Raw genomic sequence first — 12500 nt, 5'->3', positions numbered from 1 at the left:
GAGAGAGAGAGAGAGAGAGAGAGAGAGAGAGAGAGAGAGATGGAGGTGGGGGAGTCGATGGATGGAGCAAAAGAAGAAGCGAGGGAGAAAAAGGCGGAACGAAAGATGGAAAGAGCGAGACGGTGAGAGAAAGGAAGGGATAGAAGAGAGGAAGGGATAGAAGAGATTGAGAGAGAGATGGAGAAAAAGAATGGAAGAGAGGAAGACAGGGGGAAACGGAGGAAGTGGAAGTGGGGAAATTGGAGAAGGAGAAATAAGGACCAAAATTGAAAAAGAGAAAGAGAGAGAGAGAGAGATATTGACAGTAGAAGCGAGAGAGAGAGAGAGAGAGAGAGAGAGAGAGAGATGGAGGTGGGGGAGTCGATGGATGGAGCAAAAGAAGAAGCGAGGGAGAAAAAGGCGGAACGAAAGATGGAAAGAGCGAGACGGTGAGAGAAAGGAAGGGATAGAAGAGAGGAAGGGATAGAAGAGATTGAGAGAGAGATGGAGAAAGAGAATGGAAGAGAGGAAGACAGGGGGAAACGGAGGAAGTGGAAGTGGGGAAATTGGAGAAGGAGAAATAAGGACCAAAATTGAAAAAGAGAAAGAGAGAGAGAGAGATATTGACAGTAGAAGCGAGAGAGAGAGAGAGCGAGAGAGAGAGAGGGAAGGAGGAGGAGAACATTGTTGTGTTAATTGAACCTCCTTATCATTCCTGTCCATATAAATATTCACTGCAGTCAGTTAGCAAGTCCAATCACTGACAACACACAACACACTGTTTCATTACAGACCGGCACCTCGACACCGGCTAATTACATCAATGCTGCATTTCTTCTCACATAAACTGGAGCTGCAATGTGGTTGTTCAGCTTTTTTCTGAGGGAAGCTGCATTCCTGAACTGGTTTTCCCCCATAACTCAAACCTGAATTTGTGGGCTATTGTGTCAAATAAACAAAGAAAAAACTACACACACAACTAGCCCACCAGACTTTAATTTTATTCCGCTCCCCTCACACTGCAGGACAACTTTGGCAACACACAACAACAAATAACCTTCGATGTCAACGTTAGGACTCATTTTAAATCTTCTCACGATCCACATTTGGATCCCGAGCCAGTCTTTAAAAGCCTTTCCGTCCTTGGCGAAGCCTCTTCTGGAAACACAGCAGCTTCTGACGGACTCACTTCCCTTACAGGAAGGCTACAATAACATTAACACACAGCTAAAACAACATCCAGTGTTTATGAATTTAAATCACGCGTGGTTAACCGGGACTGGAACGTGAGTCAGAATATATGTGTCTCTCTCTCTCTCTCTCTCTCTCTCTCTCTCTCTCTCTGTGTGTGTGTGTGTGTGTGTGTTACAGTATGTGGGAATTTTGGAGAGAAAAAAATCCCATTGGGAATTTGGGAGTATTTCAGACAAACTATCAGGGAATCACTATCTGCTATGATGGAATATATTTGAGTCAAGTGGATTTCAAAGTTTTGACAAAAGTTATACCATTTGCTGGATGGATTCATTTAATACTATAAAGGCAATAGATTTGGGGGTCTATTCTCTTTGGGGGTAAATATAATATAACTACCATTTCCATGTGTGGATTTTGAAAACCCAACAGCACTGGTTTGTACAGAAATTGGGTCTAGCAAAAAGTCATGGAGGGACATTTTGAATACTGAGAATTTAAATTTAAATTCTAAAAACAAGTTTCAAAACAGCTCTCAGTTGACAGTGGCTTGGCCTTTCTGGTGTTTGAGTACCATACAGTACCAGGAGTACATGTATTTCTAGCATGGAAGGTGTTTTTCTGTTGACCATCTTTTTCAAAATAAGTTTTCCTCATGACCCAAAGCTGATTTAGCTGTTAGGAAGTCTAACAGCTCAAAAAGCACACCCAGTTTTTTGTCCAATAAAAAGGCTTTGTTTGAATTTCTTGGCCTGTCTCTTCTTGAGACTTCAGCTTTGGCAACAAAACACAGTCAGTTGGTTTAGAGAACAATTTCCTCCACTTTAATCCACTTTAATCTTCATGCGATCCAACTTGGTTCCCTACACAATGTTTGGAAAACTCTATTCTATTGTATTCTATTGTACTGTCTGTGATATAGAAGGACTTACTCTGGCAGCCAGAGAGAACCACCTCTATCCCGATGTCTCCATAGTCTCTCCGGATCTGACACACACACACACACACACAGAGCAAAGGTTAGACTGAGGATCATTAGATTATAGGGTGACGATTGAATTTTACTGTAATTGAAAGCCTGAGGAGCTGCAGGATAAATAAAGGATAAGGAGAGAGAGGGAGGGGAGGGATGCAGGGAGAGATGGAGAGAGGAAGAGTTGACAGGAGATACAGAGACACGCACAAATATACAAAGGAGACAAATATGCAAGGAGACACACGCTTGTCAAACTGACAGACAGCTGCTTTTAATTAGCAAACGAGTCAGTTATTAGTGTGTTAAGTGCAGAGTTAATTGCATACATCTCGCTCTATCTCTCTCTCTGTATGTGTGTGTGTGTGTGTGTGTGTGTGGTGTACATACACTGCGCAGCGTCTTGACTCCCACGGTGTCCAGGAAGTTGACGGGGCTGAGGTCGAGGACGACGGCCCTGGGGAGCGAGGGGTCGGGTTGGTCGCCCACCTCGATGGCGGCAATGTCCTTCTGCTCCGGCTTCTCTGGCTCCCCCTGCTGGACGGGAGGAGACACGGCAGAGAGCGGGACAGGATCCATGAGTGAGAGAGTCATCAAATAGACATTTTTGATTGATGGGTGATGAATCAGATTCAAAAGGGGTTTTTGCGGGACCGGGAAGTTGCATGTCAGTCAGGCTTTAGTGAAAGAAAGTCAGAAAAGATTGGGGGGGAGAGAGAGAGAGGGGGATGACATGCGACAAAGGTCCCAGGACAGATTCGAACCCAGGACTTCGTAGATACGCCTTAGACCGCTAATCCACCAGGACACCCAACTTTCCTGTAGTTTCATTATTTTTAATTGACAGTGGACATTAACTAACCCCTATCACCCCCCCTCCCCCCAAAACACACACACACATACACACACACACACACGTAAAACATATTTAAAACACCCAGCAACTAAGCCAACCTTTTTTAAATGTGTTAAACTATAAAAAAATGTATTGAAGACAGCAATTGCACATGAAGTTTGTCAAGATATCAAACAATCTCAACATGGGTTTGGAAAAAATACTTAATTCAAGAGAAAATTTGGACATTTTTTGATACTTCTGATATGAAAGAAAAAAAATCTGCTTTTTGGCCAGTCTAACATGGCGGCTCTGCTCCTCACCGTGTCCGGAGCGCTCTTCTTGGCGTCCCTCTTAGCTTTCTTGGCCTCTTTCTTCTCGTGTCTCTTCCTCTTGGCCTCCAGCTTCTTCTTGGCTGACAGGATCTTGGTGATGTCAATGCCAGACTGAGAGAAACAGTGGAAGTCAACCGCACACAGTAAACACACAGTAAACACACAGTAAACACACAGTAAACACACAGTAAACACACAGTAAACACAGTCAAGTTCATTCTTCTACTGCCCAAACTTTATCACCTAACTACTTCTTCATACTTCAGGATGAGGCACAAAATTAGCTTCTTTTAGCAACTTGGCGCCCATTTTCTTAACATGACCTCCTCCTTGTATGCAAACCACTTTTTTTTTTAAACTTAATTTGTAGATACAGCAACCAAAAACCTGGTAATTTGCAGAAACTTTCTCTAATATCTTTTGTAACTTATTTTTCATATATTCTATATGAAAAAATTGGTAAACATGAGAATTTTTTATGACATACAAAAACAAAATCCTTCTGGAAATTACCAACTATTTAGTTGGTCATTATCAGATTGAAACAGGAATCTGCACAGATTTAATCCATTAAAAAAAAAAAAAGTGTTACAACTGATGTCATTTTTAAGGAAATATTGTTAAATTTCCATATGACAAAACATATAAAAGTCAAATTGCAAAAAGTGTTTGTATTTGTGTCCTTACTCATCGTGTAAAGTTTCATTCTGACAAACACCAGTCCAACTGTAAACTGTCCAGATTCTTTTGGACAGGTGTGTTTTTATTAGTGTCCAACAACAAAGCAGCACACACTAATCCTTCCTCATACCTCCGTGACTTACTGTATTCTTCTTCTGTCAAAACATTGTCATCTTAGTACCTCCTCACACGGTGTGGCTGCACACTGCATGAACCAGTCTGAACTACAGATCCCTGCTTAACAAACATCCTATTGGATTGTTTTCACTCTCACTGTTTTATGTCTCCAAGTGACTTAAACCCCCCTAACTACACAGAATGGATGTAAAAGAGAACTGTGAAATCAAGTAAAAAAAAGAGTGTGAGAGAGAGAAAGATAGGTTGAATCACTGTTGTGTTATATAAAGCAGCGTCAGAAAGCAGCAAAACAGACACTAAATTAGATGAGAATGTTGTGGATTATTACTTTCAGATTGTAAGGTGTGGTAATTAAAGCTTATTAGCATTCCTGGCCACACAAACACCCATTGTAGTTATTTATCCACACACAATAAACTGTTTCCTTCAATACAAAACCAATACATAAACCAACAGACCAGGTAAAGCAGGTAGCAGCCTTTATGATTGACATGCCTCCCTCCCTACTCATACAACTGGAGACACACTCACTACAGCTGACAGGACAGTCCTGTTGTTCAGCAGGCTGAGCTGCGTTCCAGGCATTCAGTCCAGATTGCTTTAGCTGTCAAACACATGAGGTGCAGGAGGAATGTGTTTTGATTGGTGATGACACATTACTGTTTTTCTCAGTCGCTTTGGTACGTTTCTCAGATCAGAATTGAAATTCTCAAAACTACTTGTTCAACCTCCACATCATCTAGTCACTTGTCCACATCATAAAAGCAGTTTCTCATTCTTTTGAACAAATTGCAAATGCTTTGGCACATTCATGCAAATGATTATGTACAATTGTCTGCTGTTTGTGTCATGTTGATCAAAATGTATTATACTGGTTCTCTGTTGAATAGTCTTACCCCCCAAAACATCTAGGCATTAGCTCATTGCTTAAGTCATTACATGCAAAATGGTTGAACCAGTTGTCATAATCTGTCAAGCATATTTTCTATACATTTCTATTAGACTTTTTTTGTAAATGTGTCCTGAATTGATGAATTGCTCTCAGGTGAATCTTGACTTTCACTAATGAAAGGGAATGTGTGAAGCGTTAGATCAACCAATGATCAACCGGTTCTCTAAAATAGCTCAGAGGTGCATCTCATGAACCTTCAATTGGCAGCAGATACAGACAGAGCACAACACAACACAGTGTTACAGGACAGGAACGTCAGGAGGTGTAGAAAGACCGCACTGTAACTACAGTTCTGCCTAAGGGGTGTTTCCTATGTTTACATTTCTAATTTTGTATTTTTTTCCTTTGTGCTATGCAGTGCTGTAAAACAGTCTTGTCTTTTTCTTTTCTGTATCACAATGACATGGTCTGTCAACAAATTACAGTACAAACAGTAAAAGCGTAAATGTGAATCCTGTCCAATCTCTTGCAATCAATCTCCCACATGCAGTAATGTGTAACTTTGTACTGTTGAAATTGAAATATGCCATACAGAAAAAGTGCAGCCTTGTGCATTTTCAATCATTGTCATCAAAACCTTAGCCATAGTTTACATCAGAAAATACTTACAGAGTCACTGTTATATTGACAACATGGCTAAGCATTTTGACTATCTTGTTTGTAAACAATCACACATGGACTTGTAATTCTGATGGCACTGACATGTTCATTGACATAAATATTAGGATTAGGATTTTGAGCAAGTTACGGGCTTGTGCAGGTAATCCATTGTGTGGTGCTGTTTGTACGAACTGTTTCGAGAAATACACTTACTGTTTTGCAAATGTTAAGGATGATTCGAGAAATGTACCAAAGCGACTGAGAAAAACTGTAAGCCAGCGGAGACTAGAAGATGTATATCTATGTATATGTATATGTATATATATATATATATATATATATATATATATATATATATATATATATATGTATAACGGTTGATGTGCAAAGCAACACTGGTTTGATAAATGGCAGAGGATGCATACATGACAGATGCAAAATCCAGCATGGCTGACAGATAGCCTGAATAGCTGAATAGCCGTCAGTGTATGTATATGCATATGTGTGTGTGTGTGTGTGTGTGTGTGAGAGAGAGAGAGAGCATGTGACAGCAAGAGACCATCCTTCAAGCCTTTGTGTCGGCAAGACACTGAATCCTCACCAGCTTGGATCTGGTAGGAATTCAGATCTGTAGCTGACCTCTGACCTCTGACCTGTCTATGGAGGGGGGCAAGCCAAGAGATGAATTTCTGCTTTAGGGGACCAATGAAGTATCACATTAGTATTTAAATTATCTAGCATAAACACTGCGAGCAACATGATCAACAAGTGACTAAGAATCCATTAATTTCCTATAGAGCTGAGTTCCAGAGAAACTCGGCTGATGTGTGGCTGGTCCAACTTGTCAACTGAGAAAGGTTGGCTAGGGCTGAACTTTTCCGCAGATTTCCGCACTTCCTTGTTTCCATATCGGTGTGAATTTGTTTCATAAACAACAGTGCAGCCATCCAGCCTCTCTACAACTTTAATTTGATGCTTGGAGAACAGTTGCATCCATTGTTGGGGTCGATGGTAACCTCGGAAGTCATTTTATTGATTTTTTGTTTATTTCTGATGAATGCCACCTAACCTGCTAGCTGCTAGCTTTGTTAGCTCATCAAAACAATGTAACACTATGAAAGGCGATACCAAAATACATAATTTGCCTGCTCAAAACTTTGCAGCTGCAGACTGCTGCATAGATGCGATCGGAGCTTCTCACACCGCCAACAGTGAGTCAGAAAAGAGCAACACATCAACCAAGTTGCTCAAAGTGTGTATAAACAGTGTTGGATTCCAAAACCTTTCACTATTTTACCAGCCACATACGATTTTTACGTAAAACAGAAAAGCCGCTGCCAGTCAACAACCGCTCTATATAAGCAGATTTTTGCATCAAAGATTCTAATGAAAAGAGCAAGCCGGCTCTGACATACTGACATTTAAATGAATGAGACGTCCCATTATCTCCCTCGCTTATTCACTCACTCCCTCCCTCTCGCCTCTTCACCCTCCCTCTCTCCCTCCATCTTTTGTCGTCTTTTATCACCTTCCCTCAATTTGTCCTCCATTTAGCCCCATGGAATGTGACAGGGAGATGAGAAGAGGAAGAAGAGGAGGATGAGGCGGAGGAGGAGGAGGAGGAGGAGGAGGAGGAGGAGGAGGAGGAGGGGGTGGAGGAGGAAGGACGGGGGTGTAAAACAAAGTGGAAAGGAAGGGAGGGGAAGAGCAGGGGATGGGATGACATTTTTAACAATGTCTGTCACAGCTCTGATGTGTGAAGTGGTGAAATGTCAAGGAAAAACGGGTCAGTTATTAATGTGTCAAAGACGGTGCTAATTGTTAATTGCATGGAAATTGTGACAAGGGGAATTGCCGCTGGTTGTTTCTCTTTCTGTGTGTGTGTGTGTGTGTGTGTGTTAATGCGAATTTGTGCTTGTGTGTCCATGGTGGTGTGATTTTCTGTGAGCGCGTCTCACTCTGCATCCATGTGTGTGTAGTCCTGTGTGTAATCCTGTGTTTTTGGGCTTCCTTGTTGTGTGTGTGCGTGTGTGTGTGTGTGTAGGTGTGTGTGTGTGTGTGTGTGTGTGTGTCTTCACCTTTTCTGCCAGGGCGTCTTGGTACATCTCAGCGTTGGCAAAGTAGAGTGTGGCAGAGGAACGGAAGATCAGCACTCCTGGCACCTGCCTCACCTGACAGACATCAATCAATCAGTCAATCAATCAATCAATCAATCAATCAATCAATCAATCTATCTATCTATCTATCTATCTATCTATCTATCTATCTATCTATCTATCTCATTGCAGTAGGGGGTTATGAAGAACAGCATAATTGTGAGAAAATTACCCAGAATGCTTTATATGATCATGTCGTTGTTTGAGAGATGTGAAAAGGTTATGAGCAATTAACAACAACATATCCATTTCACATAAATTATTAGAACACAGAAAAAGCAGCCACAGAAAATGTCGATTTATTGTTTTGAACACAGAAATTTAAACAGAGTTTCTCACTTGTACCACACTTTGTAGGCGTGGCCCATTTGAAACGTCACGGCATTCTTATCTATAGCTGCAAACAGAGAGGCGGGGCTAAGTGGGAATATCATCCTAACCCTCATTTTTAGATTATCAGTGAATTCAAATCTAATAATCTGTTTTAGCCATGTCAACTTTTATGTCAACTTTTACAAATGTGTGTGTGTTCACTGTTAACAGACTGTAAAATGGTGAGATAATAACGTTCAAATGCTAATAGGTATGAAGAGAGACTGGTAGCAACTAGATATATTGGCCTTTTATTACACATCAGACAAGACCAGATATTTTCCATTTAATTGTTCAATAATGTATTTGGAAATTAAAGGGTAACTTCGGTATTTTTCAACCTGGACCCTATTTTCCCATCTTTTTGTGTCTAAGTGACTAAAGGGGACAACAATTTTTGAAATTGGTCCAGTATTGAGCGAGATCGCTTCAGCCGTCAGCCGCAAAACGAGCTGCAATGTAATCCGACGGGGCAAATCTCACCGTCAATGTACGTCCACTAAAAGTTCTTGTTTTTACCACTGACAGGCTCAGATTGTTATTATAAGTGTCTGACAACTCCTCCCGGCACGCCTCTCTCCAACTCTCACTCACGTTTCCACAGTTGACTTCCTGCAACAACTCAACTCTCGCGAGACTTGAGCGAGACTTGGTTACACACAGACCGGATCAAGCGAAAGGTAAAGGAAAACGTTTCATTTCTCTGTACGGTCCTTTCCATAATGTTGTCAGACACTTATAATAATAATCTGAGCCTGTCAGTGACAAAAACAAGAACTTTTAGTGGATGTACATTGACGGTGAGATTTGCCCCGTCAGATTACATTGCAGCTCGTTTCGCGGCTGCCGGCTGAATCGATCTCGCTCAATACTGGACCAATTTCAAAAATTGTTGTCCCGTTTAAAAGTCACTTAGACACAAAAAGATGGGAAAATAGGGTCCAGGTTGAAAAATACCGAAGTTACCCTTTAATTCTTCATTTACAGGAAGTCCAAATTTGAAACAAAAAACAGAAAAACGAACATGTTATATAAATATAAATGTGAGGAGTGCAGGTGGAGCGTTGGCAGCGAGGCGGAGAGCGGCGAGGTCTGATGACACACACACGACTCCAATTAACATCTCTATATTTGTCTCCTCTGCTTTTTCAGTCGGGGGAACGAGACCAGAGGTGAGAGAGGAACTCTGCACCCACAAGAGCTCATAAGGACTGTGTTTGTTTATATTAGTCACTCTGCATTTGGTAATGAAACACACTCTGGTTATTCTCTCCACCTCTGGACCCGCGCTCCACTTCACCCCTGCTTTCCACAAATACGTACAGTACCTGATTATATTCCTCCACTGGCTTGTAAATGTCTGTGTCTGGGACCTGCCCAAGGAGGGAGTACGTGGGCCTGGAACACACACACACACACACACACACCCATAAAACAAAGTAATTGTGTGTGTATTAGCATTGTGTAATATGTGTCTGCGGTTAGGTGTGGTCTGTAACTGCAGGACTGAGTAAATTGCTGGGTGTGGCAGTTAAATGCTAGACATGACCACAAACCGTCCCAGGGCGAATATATCCACAGGGCTTAACTTCTCACTACGAAAAGTATATGTGTGTGTGTGTGTGTTTTAGTGTGTAAGTGTGTGTGTGTTCTCACAGCTGCGTCCTGAAGATGACGGTGAGCATGGAGAAGCCGATTGAAGCAGCCAGTCCCAGATCAGGGTTGAAGAGCACAGTGAGGATGAAAGTGGCCACCCACACCACCTGGAGAGAGAGAGAGAGAGAGAGAGAGAGAGAGAGAGAGAGAGAGAGGGGGGGGGAGGGAGAGAGAGAGAGAGAGAGTGTTTAAAATTCAAACTTCAGTTCACCTTTCATGAATTTGTGTAAACAAGAAAGCAAGAAAGAATAAGAAAGATAGAAAGAAGGAAAGAAAGTAAGAAAGAAAAAGAAAGAAAGATGGAAAGCAAGCAAGAAAGACAGAAAGAAAGAAAGAAGGAAAGACAAAGAAAGAAAGAAAGAAAGAAAGAAAGACAGAAAGAAAGAAAGAAAGAAAGAATAAAAGAACAAAATAAAGGCAAAACACATTAGGAAAAAACATAGAAAAACATTAGGAGATGGAAAAAAAAGGAGAAAAAAGCAGGAAATTGAGTGAAATAACTGAAATGATGGCTGATGGATGATGATGCATGATGGGAACAACTGCAGTTCATCCTGTTACCAAAATGTTTTAGTACACTAAACAGTAACCTTGTCCACTTTCCAGTACACTAACCATGTCTCCTTGTCTCCTTCCTGTACACTCACCATGTCACCTTGTCTCCTTCCCGCGCACTCACCATGCCCCCTTGTCTCCTCCCCTGTACATTCACCATGTCTCCTTGTCTCCTTCCCAGTACACTCACGTGTCCTCTTGTCTCCTCCCAGTTCACACAACATGCCTCCTTGTCTCTTTCCCAGTACACACAACATGCCTCCTTGTCTCTTTCCCAGTACACTCACCATGTCCCCTTGTCTCCGTCCCTGTACACTCACCATGTCTCCTTGTCTCCTCCCAGTACCCTCACCATGTCTCCTTGTCTCTTTCCCAGTACACTCACCATGTCTCCTTGTCTCCTTCCCTGTACACTCACCATGTCACCTTGTCTCCTTCCCAGTACACCTACCATGTCTCTTTGTCTCCTTCCCAGTACACTCACCATGCCTCCTTGTCTCCTTCCCTATACACTCACCATGCCTCCTTGTCTCCTTCCCAGCACACTCACCATGCCTCCTTATCTCCTTCCCACTACACTCACCACGTCCCCTTGTCTCCTCCCAGTACCCTCACCATGTCTCCTTGTCTCTTTCCCAGTACACTCACCATGCCTCCTTGTCTACTTCCCAGCACACTCACCATGCCTCCTTATCTCCTTCCCACTACACTCACCACGTCCCCTTGTCTCCTCCCCTGTACACTCACCATGTCTCCTTATCTCCTTCCCACTACACTCACCACGGCCCCTTGTCTCCTCCCCTGTACACTCACCATGTCTCCTTGTCTCCTTCCCTGTACACTCACCACGTCACCTTGTCTCCTCCCCTGTACACTCACCATGCCTCCTTGTCTCCTTCCCTGTACACTCACCATGTCACCTTGTCTCCTTCCCTGTACATTCACCATGTCACCTTGTCTCCGTCCCTGTACACTCACCATGTCTCCTTGTCTCCTTCCCAGTACACTCACCATGTCTCCTTGTCTCTTTCCCAGTACACTCACCCCATGTCCCCTTGTCTCGTCCCTGTACACTCACCATGTCTCCTTGTCTCCTCCCAGTACCCTCACCATGTCTCCTTGTCTCTTTCCCAGTACACTCACCATGTCTCCTTGTCTCCTTCCCTGTACACTCACCATGCCTCCTTGTCTACTTCCCAGCACACTCACCATGCCTCCTTATCTCCTTCCCACTACACTCACCATGTCCCCTTGTCTCCTCCCCTGTACACTCACCATGTCTCCTTGTCTCCTTCCCTGTACACTCACCACGTCACCTTGTCTCCTCCCCTGTACACTCACCATGTCACCTTGTCTCCTTCCCAGTACACCTACCATGTCTCTTTGTCTCCTTCCCAGTACACTCACCATGCCTCCTTGTCTCCTTCCCTATACACTCATCATGCCTCCTTGTCTCCTTCCCAGCACACTCATCATGCCTCCTTATCACCTTCCCACTATACTCACCATGTCACCTTGTCTCCTCCCCGTACACTCACCATGTCTCCTTGTCTCCTCCCCTGTACACTCACCGCGTCTCCTTGTCTCCTCCCCTGTACACTCACCACGTCTACTTGTCTCCTCCCCTGTACACTCACCACGTCTCCTTGTCTCCTTCCCTGTACACTCACCACGTCTCCTTGTCTCTTTCCCTGTACATTCACCATGTCTCCTTGTCTCCTTCCCAGTACACTCACCATGTCCCCTTGTCTCCTTCCCTATACACTCATCACATCCCCTTGTCTCCTCCCCTGTACGCTCACCATGTCTCCTTGTCTCCTTCCCTGTACACTCACCATGTCCACTTTGTTGCTCCTCCACAGCGCAGGAATGTCCATGAATTGCTTCATCATTCCATGCAGGTTTACGTAGATGATGGCGGCCAAAACCGCCTGCAAAGAGAAACAAAAAGAGATTTATGTAACAAATATAGAGCACAGTTTTCATTTTAATCCTTATTTATCCAAGAAAAATTGACTCTTTTTCAGCAACACCCTGGTTCATATTCACACACATTCCGTTTCTCATTCACTTT

At 43.0% G+C, this 12500-nt stretch overlaps 1 protein-coding gene across 1 annotated transcript in view; it reads right to left on the bottom strand.

Annotated features, from left to right (window-relative positions):
- The window catches only part of slc26a6.2 (solute carrier family 26 member 6, tandem duplicate 2), a 21804-nt gene that overhangs the window by 1464 nt on the left and 7840 nt on the right, over positions 1–12500 (bottom strand). The window contains exons 11-17 of the mRNA XM_071906810.2: positions 12262–12357; positions 9872–9978; positions 9544–9613; positions 7766–7858; positions 3305–3427; positions 2537–2680; positions 2106–2160 (exon numbers count right to left, since the gene is read on the bottom strand). Coding sequence (XP_071762911.2) covers positions 2106–2160; positions 2537–2680; positions 3305–3427; positions 7766–7858; positions 9544–9613; positions 9872–9978; positions 12262–12357 — 688 coding nt within the window. The remainder of the gene's footprint in view (positions 1–2105; positions 2161–2536; positions 2681–3304; positions 3428–7765; positions 7859–9543; positions 9614–9871; positions 9979–12261; positions 12358–12500) is intronic.

The sequence above is a fragment of the Centroberyx gerrardi genome, chromosome 14 (assembly GCF_048128805.1).
Source record: "Centroberyx gerrardi isolate f3 chromosome 14, fCenGer3.hap1.cur.20231027, whole genome shotgun sequence".
Taxonomy (NCBI): domain Eukaryota; kingdom Metazoa; phylum Chordata; class Actinopteri; order Beryciformes; family Berycidae; genus Centroberyx; species Centroberyx gerrardi.
This window is presented reverse-complemented; position numbering and strand designations above follow the sequence as displayed.